The sequence below is a fragment of the Populus euphratica genome, unplaced genomic scaffold (assembly GCF_000495115.2).
Source record: "Populus euphratica unplaced genomic scaffold, PopEup_1.0 scaffold77.1, whole genome shotgun sequence".
NCBI lineage: Eukaryota > Viridiplantae > Streptophyta > Magnoliopsida > Malpighiales > Salicaceae > Populus > Populus euphratica.
This window is the reverse complement of record NW_011499955.1, coordinates 722,072-738,753: the sequence shown is the minus strand read 5'-3', so window position 1 is coordinate 738,753 and position 16,682 is coordinate 722,072. Positions and strand designations below refer to the sequence as shown.

The window sequence follows — 16,682 nt, the reverse complement described above, 5'->3', positions numbered from 1 at the left end:
GAAAGGGAAGGTTACAAATAAAACTAAATGAAACAAAAAAAGATAAAGTAATAGCTCAAAAATAAAAATATAATAAATTAGAAAATTCTCACTCCATTGAATAAACAATATTAACAACAATAAACATTAAAAGATAATTATAACAAGCATGAATAAAGAGGCGGGGAAAACAGTAAAAGAATTTAAACAAAAAAAAAAAAAAAAAAATAAAAACAAACAAGAAAAAGGAGGCGGTAATATCAGTCAAGTACTTCAAACAATAAATATAAAAAAAATAATCACAAGAATAGAACAAGATAAAATAAAATAAATAAGAGACAATAAAACGAGCCTTATAATATAAACAATAAATATTATAAACTAATTAGAATAGACATCAAAAGAAAAATGGTTGAACCAACCAAAATCCAATAATTAGTAGTCTAGTCCACAGTCTAATATCCGAAAAGTTGAGGTTAATTTTTTTAAGCGGTAAAACCATCCATTTGATTTATTTTTTTATTTTTTTAGGCGGTAAAACTAACTAATTGATTTTTTTATATGATCTTTTTAATTTTCCAATAATCAAATCTAAATTTGTTACCTTTGCCTGTTAGCTCCCCAGTAACGATGCTAAAATTTCTTGACCGCTTTTTATGATCTGCTTATTTTAACTCATAAGTGCACGAGTTTGCGATGTAGCAATTAACTCGGTAAAATTGAGTTCATATCTACAGAGAGCTAGATTTGGAAATTAAGCTAGGTAACAAAAAAAAAACTCAAGAGAAATTAAATTAATAATAACTTGGTTGAAAATAATTAATGGATATGTTTTCAAAGATGAAAACATGTAAATATATTTTAAATGACAAAAAAGTAAATCTTGATCCAAATCAATTTTCATGGTGATGTTTGGTGATTTCTTCAACATATATAAGATAACTCAACCTAATATCAACGATGGTGATATTAGATCAGAAGATATTACAATGAAGTTTAAAAGGATGAAGATTGATTATTGCTTAAGAATGAACAAGTACTTTCATATTAAGTAAGACATTGAATCAAGCAATCTCTATACCAAAACTAAAGTTTGTGCATAAAAATTCAAGATTAAAACAATACCTAAATGATTTCTAAAATTTCTTTACAATAATAAATCATTCATGTCCCCTCCGGCTTTCCATCCATGTGCTTGCCTTCTTGGATCAATGGATTACCCAAAATAAATTAATTGTTATTTGATGTGTGGACATGTAAGAGCATGAATTGTGCTTGAGATGATTTGAAGGCTGATTTGGGGCTTAATTTAAGCATCATATAAGGATATAAATGTACCTATTATTTGGGCTAAGATTGATATTGAAACTTTGAGTGTTTGATAGTTGAAGTTTGCACACAATATAAGGTAAGTTTGAGCTTGAAATAGATCATATAATAAACTTTTATAGGATTGGAATAGAATTGATTTTTTAGAAAAAATTTAAAGCACTTATTTGAACTAAGATTTGCTTCAAACTTCAACTAAATTTCTCTTTAATTCTTTGTTTTGAATTTTGACATTAATTTTTTTGACATAATCCATTTAAACTCCAAAAACCTATCAAAATATTAAAAGAAACTTCATTACTAAAAAACACATCAATTATTATAAAAAACCTAAATAAAAATAATAAATATATATGTAAAATAAAAGACTTAATGATACTTTTGATGCACAACTAAGAGACTTTCCTCAAATAAGTTTTAATTTAGAATTGGCCTTGTAGTAGTAAATAAATCAAGATAATTATAACTAATAATATATAATAATAAAAATATAGCAAGTGAATTATAATATCCACACCATTAATAAAGGTTTCCACACCTTTTTTGAAACTTTGAATGTTTTGGTAGTGTCATTCCATTCAATTCTAATTTTCAAGTCAATTATTTTTTATAAAACCATTTACTTCTTAAAAGTTTTAAAATGATATGACACTTTTATCTTAAACAAGTTCAAAGAAAATTTTTCATTGATTTCAACCGTAATTTTCCTATAAGCTTAAGAAAAAAAAGGCTTTATCTTCATTTTGATTCTTATTTTTTTGTTCTCTAAAAATTTAAAGCATTATCTCATTCATTCATATGATCCATTCAACTATGCTTCTCCATCATTTCCACATTCTACATAAATAACTCCCTCTACATCAAGAGCACCACATACTATTATATGACATCATATTACACATTAATTAATTTACATTACTTAAGAAAATTATATGACATCATATTACACATTAATTAACTTACATTACTTAAAGGACAAATAAAGAAAAACAAATTTAAGGCTAAAATAATACAATAATATCTCAATAAATATTATAACAAAAACATATAAAATGTAAGCATCTAGCCTCTAGTTCAAGATATTTAAACATAACTAATTCAAAGTAAAATAAAAATAATATATAAAATCAAGTTCCTATCAAAAGCAATATAAAAAAAAAATAAGTTAATGTTGAGATGTGTAATCATGTCATATATGTACAATCATAGTCTCTCTCTTAATTTCTTCCTTATATCCATCTTCACCTCTATCAATTACTCTATAAATAAATCCACCTTTAGTCTCATTATTCATAAGTTCTCTGTCAACTCATGCAATAATTTCTTTATCCAAATTAAAAATCCATTAATAAATTGTGTAAAATGCAATAAGTTAAAAACATTTCACACTATATCTGTATCATATCTTGACATTTGAGTTATAATTGAATATCTTGACTTCAAAATATCAAAAATCTTTTCACTTACTTTACACAATGAAAAATGTCTTAAATTGAATAGCTCTCTCATGTTCTTAAAAAGATATTGAGAATATTATTTCAAATGATGCTAAGTAATGTGATATGGAGTGATAAATCCTAATCTCAACATTTTTCAACATCAACAAAGTAGAATTTATCTAAAAATATAATTAAAAAAAATCACTTTAAAAATTTCAGGCATTATTTTTATTCAATATTTAAAATATATGTATAAAAACCAAATACCTTGAGTAAAATTAGCCTATCTTCTCTATTTAAAGTGTTATCCATAATTCTTGAGTATGAAACCGAGCCCTCCTACCTATATAAGATATAAGTGAATTTCACATAAAAAATGCTAGCAACCAATACATTAACCGTACGATAACTTTTCCCTTCTCTATAACTTGATACATCTTATCTGGAATTGGATATGTTTTTCATATGTAGTGTGAATACAATTCTTCAAATTTTCATTTACATCAATAAAAATAATTGTAAGAGTTTCATAGATATTATTAAAATAAATATATCTATATAATAAATTACCTTAAGGTATAAATAAAATCTTTTTTTATTGTTAAGTATTTGTGATGGCATTACAAAATCATCTGGTTGAACTAAAATTTGATATTTAAGTGTTATTAAAACTTTAGATACCTATAAAAATGATGATGAAGTCCTCTCACATGAAGTATTATAATTTATTAACTAAATATATCGTATTCATGTGTTACACAATATGAGTTACTATTTATTAGCAATTTAATTAGTAATTCTTGACGCAATTTTTCTATGTTATGTTTTTGTGGTTTGATGACAAGTCTTTTAATAGGAGACATATGTTGAATCATGCAAGTTAAATAACCCACCTAAGCCATGCTAATATCGCATTTCTTTTAAATTATCTCATAATTGCTACAATTAATATTAATTAACAAGTTATTAGCACACTTTTATAAAGATGGCAGAATCTTTAAGTTCTGACACATTAAACTTGCTATAATAGGAATGCATGATTTGTGAGACATTATCATGTTATTAATTAGTGTAGCTAGCTACAAAAACATCCAAGATTTGTTTTTAGGCTGTTTATTAATTATATATACGTGCAATTTTCTTTCCTTTGAGTTTTAATAGACATACTTTTACAGTAAAGGATGGGGAGTGGAGATAAAAGGGGATGGAGAAAGGCGACAAGGAGAGTTTGATGGCCGGCGAATGCAACCATGCTACTATTGCATTTTTTTCAAATTATCTCATAATGCCTACAATTGATATTAATTAACAAGTTATTGCGGCTGGTGTTGAGGAGTTGATGGCCGGCGACTGTTGATATTGAGAGAGAAAAGGGGAACTGTTCGTATATGATGGACAGACTGGTTTCAGGAGCAAAGGAAAAGGTGGAAATAGAGGAGCAGCTTAGTCAGTGCTTGCTCTTGGATGTGAAGGGTAAGAGTTGGGGCAAGCGACTGTGTGGTAGCTGCTGGAAGGAGGTTCAGCGGTTGGTGACTTGGGGGTTGGCAGCCGTGGACTGCTGAAGAAGATGAGAGATGAACAGTCCCGGGCTTGTGTTGAAACAAAAGAGGGAGGTGCTTTATTTCAAGTGGTGCTGAGTGGAAAGAAAGATGGCAAGTTGATGTACGCTATGGCCTAAGGTTGAAGATGATGGCGGCGTGTGGGTGCAGGCAGGTTTGATGGGGAGGAAAGTTGCTGGCGCAAGCTAGTGGCTGGGAGGTTGACGAACTGGTGGCTGGGTGGGTTATTGGAGGTGGGTTTCGGTGCTGGTATTTTTTGGTGGTTTCAGTATAGAAGATGGAGGGACATGAGTGAGGGTGGCTGGTGACGGGGGCTTCTGGGACAAAGGCTGGTCTGGTTCACGGTGGGGTCGAAGGCTGTGGCCTGTGAGTATAGCCGGCGATGGGAAAGAAAAAAAATGAGAGCGAGCAGCAGCAGCAGCTTTGTTTTTGGTCTTCCCCCCTGGAGGCTAGTTTTTAGGTTTAGGTACTGGCTAGGTTTTTTTATTTTTTTTAGGGGAATTGGATATCCAAATTTCAAAAAAATAATTTTGAAAACTTTGATTAGAAATTTAGAAATCAAATAATATAAAACTTGAAAGATTAAAAAAATATTTTTAATAAAATACCACAAAATTAGATATTCAGATTTCAAAAAATAATAAAAAATTTCAAATTTTAGAAAAAATCCTAGAAATTTGTAATTTTTTTTTTCATGTTTAAATAACTTTCTTCTTCTTCTTCTTTTTCTTCCAGCATTTAAATTATTTTTATTTTCATACTTAAACAAGTTAATTTGATCTAAGATGTCAATGTGGGTGGTGAAGATCGTTGATTGAATAAAACATTCATGTAAAGACCACATTAAAAGATAGTTTTTTTAATAAGAGGACAAGATTTGTAATTAATCCAAGAAGAAAGATAGTTCATCAAATAATTTTGTTTTACTGTCTTTAATATTTATTGAATTTATGACTTTATAAATATATAAAAAGGAAATACTTGATCCTATGCATTAATTTAATTTCTTTAACATATGAATTATTTATAATTTTGGAAAAAAGAACCCATATTTTTTTTCCTTTCCTTTAAATTTAATATTCAAATTTGATTTTTTATTTTTATTTAACACGTGGCATCCGATCTAACGGAATCGGGATATATAAAAAAATTGCAAAACGTGCCATTGAAGGCATAATACAAGAACTAATAATATAAGCTTTCTACTGTGGTGGGCCTTTTCTTTCTGAGCCCGGCTCTCTCTTCTTCTTGTAGACTTGGTTTTTAATTTCATCTCACTTGCGTTTGAAATATATCTTACGTATTCCTTGATATTTGTATTTATATATGATGAATGAAATTAAAATCAGCAAGAAGAAGAAGAAATAAAATTACGGGATGAGTGGAAGGGAATTTCGATTCTTCTTGTCCTGCGACATCAATCTCCCCGTCACTTTTCGTGTCGAGAGACTCCACGGACCTTTGCCTTCTTCTCCTACGAAGTCACCCAATTCAGGTCAGTCAGTCACGCGCTCGCGCGCCCTCCCTCCCTTTCTCTATTCAATTTACCTATCTATACTGAATTCTGATAAATGAAATGAATTCATTCCATAATCACAGAAGAGATAAATGCAGAGCTGTACGTTGAGTGTGCCCTGTACATTGATGGTGCTCCATTCGGCCTTCCCATCAGAACTAGGTTTCCCCCCCCCTTTTTCTTGAGAGCTTTTTTTATTTTATTTTTAATCTTAGGTTTTATTTTATTATTTTTTTTTGGGTGTTTTGGGTGCTAGATTGGAATCTGGTGGAGCATCATATTGCTGGAATGAGCTGATCACCATGAGCACTAAATATCGCGACTTAACTGCCCACTCACAGCTCGCTTTCACGGTAATTTTCTTTTTAGGAGAGTTGCTTCCAATTTTGTTTTTTCAATTAATGTCCTCGAACAGTAACTGCTTCAGTAGGAGAGCATTGTACGCTATATTTTATTATATAGTTCAGTTATTTCAATTAAATTATTTGGAAATATCAATGTTTTGAGATTTCCATCCCAGTATCAATCAACCTTCCCTTTTCTGCATGGTTTTTGCTGCAAGTAATCCTTCACATAAAGTCATAAAGTATATTATGATCTATTTTCTTTGCAATGCTCTAGTTTTTCTTGCACCGGATTATGTCATGCCTTGTTTTACTATTACTGTAATGTGTGTTAAAACTGCAGTCTTGCTGAAATTGAACACGCTTTTGTTGATATGTCGACAAACTTCCTTTGACTCCTGTTGTTCTGCTTGCCTTTGTTGATTCAAAATTGGGAGCTTATATAGAGAAAAGTCGTTTTGGGGTTAATGGTTAGGTGTTTGCTGCTTCTCTCAACTGTTTTAGGACCTCTTCTTTTGTTAATGCTTAACCTGCTTTCACATGTAGGTTTGGGATGTTTCATGTGGGAAGGATGAGGGATTGATTGGAGGAGCAACCATTCTTCTTTTTAACAACAAGATGCAACTCAAAACAGGGAAGCAAAAGCTTAGGCTTTGGCCAGGGAAGGAAGCTGATGGATCATTTCCGACAACTACTCCTGGAAAGGTTACTGATACCTCTTGATTTGCAACATGCATCAGATACATATCCTGCCACATTTTCTAATCAGTATTCTGTGGTTGTAGGTCCCCAAGCATGAGCGTGGGGAGGTGGAGCGTTTAGAGAAGCTTGTTAATAAATATGAGAGAGGACAAATTCAATGTGTTGATTGGCTCGACCGTCTCACTTTCGAAGCTATGGAGAAAATCAAGGAACGTGAAAACTGTAAAAATGGAAATTCTTCCTTATACTTGGTTGTTGATTTTTGCAGTCTTGAACATCGAGTTGTTTTTCAGGTATGATCCACATGCAATCATCTACTTTTGTTTGAAATTGAACCTGCTCTGGTACAATTACAGTAATTATGTTTATAAATTGTTTATTTCCTCTATTGATTTTCTATTTTTGTTTCTATCATCGAATATCAATATTTGGTTATTCACTAGTTAAAATTGGTTATGACAATCTTACTTAGTCATTCTCTTGCCTGATTTGGAAGATTTAAACCTAGGACCTATCTATAATGCACCTAATTCCTGTAAGATACAAAATGAAAATGTAAAGGCATGAATTAATTTCATTGATCAAGGCCTGTCATTTATATATAGCTTTATAATGCTCTATACTTGGTAAACACAAATAATCAGCAACATTAATATACAAAGCATGTCTTTAGGAAACAAAGTGGACACCTTTTGTCAATGTGGCATCGATCCAACTGAGAAGCTATCGATCCTTCTTAGTCTAGAGAACAAAATCTAGGTTGATCTTGGGTGTGGCTTCAGAGGTGGAGTCAGGGTGTTTGGGTGGGCAAGGATTTTAGTTATTGACAATACCCAAAAGAACCTGGGTGTGCAAGACAGGCAAGAACTATGACACTCACAGTAAGTAGTTGTTGTGATCCAACCTGATTGATATGAACAGGGTAATATTGTGGATGAGAAAGGATGGGAAGTAGTTGAATCAGGCATTGTGGATAGTGATGTTAGCCTTGTTGGCTCTGAAATCGTGTAAAACAAGAGAATGAAAATGCAAAGGCTTGAATTAAATTTCTCGATCAAGGTCTGTCATTTATGTATCTTTACAATGTTCTATATTTGGTAAATTCAAATAATCGGCAGCATTAATATACAAAACATGTATTCAGGAAACAGAAGATAGGATGACATTATATGATCCTTGATAGATGTTGTGCTTGTCAATCCCTTGATTCTTGCTGATTGAGTGATGTATGAGATCAACAAGAGATGTGAATAGCAGATAGATCATGATCGATGAGGCATGAGGTCAACCATTTTCGACCAGGAGATAGATCATGATCGATCAAGGATACTATCCTTAACAATTCCTTCATCATTGACTCTATTACAATTTTGCAGAAGGTGCCTTTAATGGATGGGGCAATGGCTTGGTCATGGATGCCATAAGGAGCACGGGAATTTGATAGCTTTTATACTCATTCTATACTGAATATAGAAGTCCAATAAATACTGATTAAATATGCTGGCCTTGGGCTCGTTGTAGACACCTGATTTTTCTAGGATGACTTCTTGAACCACATCAAATTACATTCCTGCTCATTCAAGCATGGGGCAATTGAGGTGGCTAATATTGCAGTCCAAATTCTATACATATTTTAAAACCTTTTGTCTTACATGTAGGAGTCAGGAGCAAATTTCTTATTACCATCTCCTATAACTTCATCGAATGAGCATGTTACCGTGTGGGATCCAGAAATTGGAAAGATAAATCCCTCTGAGCACAAGCAACTAAAGCTGGCAAGAAGTCTGACACGAGGTATAATTGACAGGGATCTGAAGCCAAGCTCTAATGAACGGAAGTAAGCTCTAAACCCTTTACATGAGACATGCAATTTCTCACAAAAATAAACCTCCCTTAGAAACTGTAAGTTCTTATGTGTACTCAGCTCAATTTTTTCTGCTGAGATATATTGAGAGATTTGCTTGTGAATTGACATGGCTAGTCTGTCAGAATTTGCAGCTTCAGTCTTGAATGTTGAATCCTGTTAAAATAAGCTGAACTTGTACAAAGATATTCTAGTGTGAGCTTTGGTATAATAGAGCAGCTGGGTCTGATATTCATTAACACTGGGCAATCAATAACTGTCAAATGTTAATTTATCTCATCTCTGTCATGGATTGATTATGTCATTTCAGCACTATTTTTTTTAACTTATTTATTGAGTGGTTTTATCTTGCATGTGTTGAGTTATATCATTTGCCTACTTGTTTTTAAGGTCAATTCAAAGGATTCTGAAGTACCCGCCAACAAGGATTTTGAATGGAGATGAAAGACAGCTTCTGTGGAAATTCCGTTTCTCATTGATGTCAGAGAAGAGGGCTCTTACAAAGTTCCTACGATGCGTTGAATGGAGTGATGTTCAGGTCAACATTTGATTATTTTCCCTTGAAAAGTTTACTCAGTAATTTACTGCATGGGTGAAATGACTGAAACATTGATTTACCTCTCATCTTTCTAAAGTTCCCTTTCTCCTTCCAATATCTCAAATTACTTTTTGGATCTTCACCTTGTGAGAGTCATGGTATTTTTATCATTTGGGGAAGGGAGGTGTAGACTTTATTTGCTAGGTATTGGTTGCATCACATGGTTGTGTTAATAAATATTGTTTGCTTGATTATACCATTTTCTGATTTTAATTATTCAAATTCAGCATCTGTTTTTATTGCTTTTCTTCAAATGCTTTTACTACCTTTTTTTTATTTGCTTTATTATCACTAACCAAAGTATAAATAATTTCTAAATGTTTTTATGCTGATGCATTTTCAGGAAGCAAAGCAGGCATTAGAATTGATGAATAGGTGGGAAATGATTGATGTATGTGATGCATTGGAGCTTCTATCTCCTGTATTTGAGAGGGAAGAGGTGGGTTTGCAAGAATGATGTGGTGTCTTGCTCTTACCATTCTTTGACTAATCATATGTGGTGTCTTGCTCTTACCATTCTTTGACTAATCATAAGTCCTTCCTTTTTTGTTTTTTTTATGCCTTTTGTTTGGAAGAGCTGTCTTGTGAATTAATATTATTCCAAAGTCCAAACTATCTAAGTTTTCTTTTTGAAGATCTTAGGTGGGACGATGCCTGGCATAGTGACCTATAAAGCATTCATAACAATGCAATGAGTATTTTTGAAAGATTAAGAGCAATTATAGAGGCCTGAATGCTGATCATAATATCCTCAACAAGAAAAGTGCCTGTAAAATGGAGAATTTTACACATCTTTTCCAGATTGAATGATGCCTGATTGTAATTCCTCTTAACAGGTTCGTGCATATGCTGTCAGTGTTCTTGAAAGAGCTGATGATGAAGAACTTCAGTGTTACTTACTTCAACTGGTTCAGGCTCTTAGATTTGAGCGCTCTGATAAATCTCGCCTTTCTCTATTCCTCGTAAAACGCTGTATGCTTTGTACTCTTAAGTGTTATAGAATGTCTGTGTATGTGTGCATACAGGTTATTGGGTGAATATGTTCATATCCATGCACACATGTATACTATCCATCCATCCATTTTTTTGCAGTTAGCTTCTTTATTCCATCTGAGACTATTGTTGTGTTTGACAGCATTAAACAACATTGAGTTGGGAAGCTTTCTTCGTTGGTATGTTGCTGTGGAACTTTATGATCCTGCATATGCAAAACGGTTTTATTCTACGTATGAGATACTGGAGGAGAATATGATGAAGGTGTGCATTATGAAATTTCTGTAGCTCATCATCTGTGTTCTATTTTCCTAAAAATTAGTTCTTTTGATCCCATGAGAGGCAGTGCAAATTCCTCACATCCATTTAAATTATATTAACTGCAGCTTCTGGCAATATTTCAGGATTTTAATCTGTTTCTAGTTTCAATGTCTAACAATACTATTATATAACTTTTGCCCTAAAGATTAAAAAAAGAGCAGCATATGATTGTGGCCATTAGCACTTCATTGGCATGCCTTTTGTTTTGTGCTCGAGTGAAATGTGGTTTCTGTGTCAGCAAGAGCCTCTGTTCCGTTTGTTTGGTGATGAAGCTCTAAAAAATAAAGAGCAACGTAAGAAAGGGTTTGGTAAGTTTATCATGCCATCTCATATGCTATCTGATGGTGTTAAGTCCTCTCCTAACAGAGGATCATACATGACAACTAAATGCAAGAGGATAAACCCTTGTTGTGGAAGGGCATAGTGCTTGATCAAAATTATATGGTGCTCTGTTGCATTTTGACCCAGAGATGACCACATCAACAAATTCAACATCCTAATTTCTGTTGTTCTCCATGTAACATTGTGGAATATATATTCATGTTCCTCCACTTGTGAAAGAGGGATAGAAGTAGCAAAATATTCTTATCTTCATTTCAGTTCTCTCTGTGTAACCTCTACGTGTAAAAGACAATTAGAGGCAGCAAAATATCATTTCAGATTCTGTATATGGTTGGTATTCTAAATATAAGCGGAAAAGACATAGGTGAATCCAAGTTTACTCTGTAACTTCCAAAATGTAATTTTCACTGCATGGAACATGTATCTTTTATGATGAAGAAAAAGAAGCAACTCGAGGTATCATATGGTGCTAGACTATTATAATTGGCTGTGTTCAACTTTTAAACAAAATTCCTTTCCTCTCAGTAAAATATAGATTGCATAGTTGTTTATGCAGTTGAGTAATTACATCCTCTTCATAACAGTTGTCAGCTGGTCCAAGTGGAGAAGAAGATGGATTCAAGTTGTGGCAGAGTTTGGTGCGCCAGACAGAATTGACAGCCCAGTTATGTTCTATAACAAGAGATTTAAGAAATGTGCGGGGCAATACTCAGAAGAAAACTGAAAAGCTTAGACAACTTCTCTCAGGTCTTCTTAGTGAACTTACTTATTTTGAAGAGGTAGTTCAACAACCAGAGTTTCCTTTTCCATTGAGCATTTCATTTTATAAGCTCTTAAAATGGTGTGCTTTACATTTCACTGTTCTATTCTATTTAAATTGTTATTGAAGACTGCTAAGACTTTTTAAATTGTTTAAAATACTGTCTTGGATTTCAGCCAATAAGATCACCGCTTGCTCCAGGTGTCCTTATCACTGGGATAGTGCCATCAGAGTCTACGATATTCAAAAGTGCACTGCATCCTTTGCGCCTGACTTTTCGAACAGACAATGGTGGAACTTGCAAGGTCATATTTAAGAAGGGGGACGATCTTCGACAAGACCAATTGGTAAATGGTTGACAGTTTCTAAGAAATTATAATTGGGCATGCCAAAAAAAAAAACTTCTAATGTGCCTCCCCTCTCTCTGTCACACGCGTGCGCCGCATGCACCTACACAAAGACATGCATTTGTGCTGCATAATGTGTTGGAGTTTGGTGGGTAGGATGTTTGGGATAGACCTTGACATCTGTGATATTTTGATATATGTTCCTGTAGGTTGTCCAAATGGTATCTCTAATGGACCGATTGCTTAAGTTGGAAAATCTTGATCTGCACTTAACTCCATATAAGGTGCTTGCTACTGGGCAGGATGAAGGCATGCTAGAATTCATACCATCACGTTCATTGGCTCAGGTATTTCATCCTCCAAAAGTTTCAAGAAAAGATTTTACACGAGACAAGTAGACAATGTCTTTCTAAGGATGAAAAAGTAAATCAATGCAATCTGAAAATTTTGCATGAAGTAAATTTGTTGCAACCTTTGAACCTAGCCATTCAAATGACTTCTTTAATGATCAGCAAGGCACTTTGCTCTGTTATTTTCTATGATGATGGAATTTTTTTTGTGGACAGTGGTGAAGATCTTCTCTATGATTCTTACAACTTGGAAGGAAATAAAGGGATAAAAAATGGCTTACTACACCTGAACATGGTTTACAAACTGATTCACTGGTTATTGTGCCCTTTCCATGCTATCTGAGAATTAACAGGGACCTCAGTTATTTGTTCTTTATTGCAGATTAGTTGTTAGAATTATATTCATGAAGATTTATTCAAGAAATTCATATCATATGCAACTCGTATTATGTTATGATTGGTTGCTAACAATCATGTTTCCAAATCCAGATTCTCCAAGAGCATCGTAGCATTATCAACTATTTGCAGAAGTTTCATCCTGATGAACATGGACCATTTGGGATCACAGCCTCCTGTCTTGAGACATTTATAAAAAGTTGTGCTGGCTACTCTGTAATCACATATATATTGGGGGTTGGAGACAGGTAATGTCTAATCATGCACACATTAAAATGCGTGTGCATGTACCTTGCAAATTATGTTAGCAATTCATCTTTCACGCTAGAGCCCCAGAAATGATAGTGGCTGGGAAGGTTTACTGCGTAGTTCTTGAAATGTGCAAATACTGCTGGCTTGTTGTTAAGTTGTCCTAGGTGTTTGAGTAGGAACATGATCTCATTCCCAGGCTATTGAAAAGTTAATGTAAATTAAAAATCTCTTCAGATGGTTTTATGTTCCTTATACTTGGAAATAGCTTACATGCTACAGTTCATGATCCAGGAGAACTGGAGTTTAAATTATAACCTAGAGTAATTGAACAGTGATTCATCTGATTGCCAGAGAAACAGCATTTTTCCATTGGCCCATCCCCACTAGGCCCCCGAAGATTCATTTACCTTTGCTCATGTAAAAGTGGTGTTTGTGTTTGCCCTTTGTGGCTTTGATTTTCAATATGTGGAATCTGAAATTTTGTCCAAATTGTCTTACTATGCTTTCATATATGTATGTGTGTGTACACCCCCACATTTTTATCTGCTTTGTCGAGTGTCAGCTGTCAATCTCTAAAAGACCTTTCATCTTTGCAAAGGCATTTTAATTTCTGTACTTCCTAGTGCTGCAATAGATATTTAAAGTAGAATGTATTCCTTAAGATATCTATTTTTCTTGTTCCCAGGCACCTAGACAACCTTCTCCTTACGGATGATGGGCGTCTTTTCCATGTTGATTTTGGTTTTATTCTTGGCCGAGATCCAAAGCATTTTCCACCACCAATGAAACTCTGCAAAGAAATGGTTGAGGCCATGGGGGGTGCAGAAAGGTGTTCTTTGTTTTATTTAGTCTTTCTCATACATTTTTTCCCTTTTCTTGTGCTACCGTTTTATGTCCTTGCTGGATAATTAGATTTAAGATTCACTAGGGTACAAATAGGTACCTTATCAAACTCTGCAAAAAAATGATAAAGGCCACAGGTGGTATAGAAAAATTTTCTTCCCTTTACTGGTTTTCTGTTTCTATTTTCCTGCGTAACTACCTTAAAAAGACCGGTAGATTTGGAAACAATTTAGGACGCTCTTAAAATGCACGCAAGCAAATGTGTGAATAAGCTTTTTTTATTATTAGGAAACAATTTAGGACGCTCTTAAAATGCATGCAAGCAAATGTGTGAATAAGCTCTTTTTTTTTTATTATTTTGTCTTGCAGCCCATACTATACCAGGTTTAAATCCTACTGCTGTGAAGCATACAACATCATAAGGAAGTCCAGTAACCTAATTTTGAATCTTTTCCATCTGATGGCTGGTTCCAACATTCCTGACATAGCTTCTGATCCTGAAAAAGGCATTCTCAAGGTAACACTTTATATGTCTTGCGACTCTTTTCTTATGTCTATTTTCCATTCCTTTTCCTTTCTGTCTGTTTTATGATTGAGACTATGGCGATGTTTACAGCTTCAGGAGAAGTTTCGGTTGGACATGGATGATGAGGCCTGCATACACTTTTTCCAGGATCTTATAAATGAGAGTGTTAGTGCATTGTTCCCACAAATGGTTGAGACCATCCATCGGTGGGCTCAGTACTGGCGTTAATTTGTAGAAATCGGCTGGTGGTTGTTTCGTGCCTTCGTAAATAGCCAGGTAGATGTCTGGGTTGTGCCTTACCGTTTCGTTTGCGGGTTTAGATTGTTTTTTAATAATCCAAGTTTCTAGGAAAATTTGAGTTGGGTTGCAGTTTGAATCATGAACTGGCCTCCAACTCCCCCCTTCCTCACTGCAATTTGCATTGTATAATATTATTTACAAAACATTAAAATAGCTAATACTGTTTCATTAATTGGACACCACACATGACTGCACTTTGTATTGCCACAGCGCAATGTTTTTTTTTTTTTTTTTTTTCTGGTCATGTATTTTTAATTTTAATTTGATTTTTTCATGTTGATTTTATTTGAGATTGGCCCTCGTAATTTGTTTTGATGGGCTGATATAGGGTTCTCACCAAGTTTTTTTTTTTTTTAAGCTCATCATTGGGTCGTCGTCTGATTTTCCAAAAAAATTGTTTGGATATTTTGTTTTCCAAACAGTAGAGACCAATGGACTCCAATTGAAGTTTTGAAAAAAAAAATCTAATTCTTTTTATCCTTGAAGGGAAGGAAAAATAATCCGGTGTGAGAATTAAAGAGACGAGAGAGGAAAAAACAAAAAGAAAGATAATGGATTACAATTGAGCTTTTTACTCTTTTCTCCCTCCACATCTTATGATTATTACAAGGATGTTGAAAACTTGAGAAGGTTAGGTTCTTCCCAAAATTGAAGGGTAGATCTAATGGTATGAGATTTTAGGTTTGGATACTTGGAGTGTTTGTAAAACAAGTTTTCTATTAGGATTATGAGATTGAACAAAAAAATTTTTTTGAGGGTTGTGTATTGTGTTTTCAAAAAGCAAAGCTTAAAGATAGGAAATACAATTTTCTAACAAAAAATATGATAATTATAGGAAAGAAGAAGATCATGCCTTGCCTTAAGCTCAAGGCTGTTTATATAGCCTTGACCTTCATCTTCAAATGGTCTAAAATTGTAGCTAATAAGCATACTGATTATCTTATGAAGACAGCGTATGAATAAGTTTTCCATTATGTTTAGATATCACATGAATGAAAATGATAAATCATTTAAAAAAATGTGTTAACACTTTTTATTCTTAAGATTTGTCAATAAAATATTTTTGATCTTTTTATTTTGATAATTATATGTTTTAATTTTAAAGTTTATTTTATTTACATTTCAATCAATCTCTAAATTTGAGGCAGAGCATAAGGTCACTAAAAAACAATAAATAAGAGAGAAAGAAATTGGTTGGTCAGATTTTATTAATAAAAATAGCTAAAATTAATATCAACGAAAATATGATCGAGATGTTTTTGGGCTTCCATGTTACCTAAAAAAGAATATTAGGGTTGAAAATTTTTTTTTCCTAGTTAATTTCATGTATTTTTACTAATTTTAGGTTTTATTTAGTCAGAGGATTGATTTTTTGAGTTTATAAGGGTGCTTTTTAAAAACAATTAGGTGAAAATAGATCAAAAATTAGGTTTTTAAATTAAAAAATAATTACCAAACCTAATTTTTCAGTAATCTCTATAATAGTTAAAAATTGAACATGTAGAAGATATGTTGTCTATACCAATAAAAGATGCGTCATTTGCCTTTATTTTTTCCAGAAAAAGTTAAGGTAGATGACCTTGACAATGATTAAAAACAAGGGTTATACTTGTGCTCACAATTCTTTTACCAAGTCAAGCTTGCTAGGCCACCAAGATCCAAACATTTGAGCTCAAGCTTGCTAGGCCACCAAGATCCAAACGTTCGAGCTATTTTTTTAATTTTTAATTTTTTAATATCTTTTTATTTGATTTAAATTTATATTAATTAAAATATAATAATTAAATATATGTACAACATGCCCATCTAAGTGGATATTTAATTTTAATTAATTAAAATAAAATAATTAAAAGTATTTTTGGAATATTATTTATAATGAAAAACTATTTAGTTTTTGTTTGGTTTTTTAATAAGTTGAAACA

At 33.0% G+C, this 16,682-nt stretch overlaps 1 protein-coding gene across 2 annotated transcripts; it reads left to right on the top strand.

Annotated features, from left to right (window-relative positions):
• The first annotated feature begins 5,489 nt into the window (after positions 1 to 5,489).
• VPS34 (vacuolar protein sorting 34) lies at positions 5,490 to 14,967 on the top strand. Of its 2 annotated transcripts, XM_011044351.1 has the most exons (18): positions 5,490 to 5,507; positions 5,636 to 5,801; positions 5,906 to 5,984; positions 6,079 to 6,175; positions 6,713 to 6,871; positions 6,952 to 7,161; positions 8,527 to 8,705; positions 9,123 to 9,270; positions 9,674 to 9,769; positions 10,167 to 10,302; positions 10,466 to 10,587; positions 11,571 to 11,765; positions 11,923 to 12,093; positions 12,303 to 12,440; positions 12,933 to 13,087; positions 13,777 to 13,920; positions 14,304 to 14,451; positions 14,551 to 14,967. In XM_011044351.1, exons 2-18 carry the CDS (start codon positions 5,684 to 5,686, stop codon positions 14,686 to 14,688), a joined length of 2,433 nt encoding a protein of 810 aa, XP_011042653.1. In that variant the 5' UTR covers positions 5,490 to 5,507; positions 5,636 to 5,683; the 3' UTR covers positions 14,689 to 14,967. The 2 variants fall into 2 exon arrangements, with proteins under 2 accessions (XP_011042653.1, XP_011042652.1); XM_011044350.1 differs by lacking the exon at positions 5,490 to 5,507 and having other exon boundaries at positions 5,536 to 5,801.
• Positions 14,968 to 16,682: the final 1,715 nt, after the last annotated feature.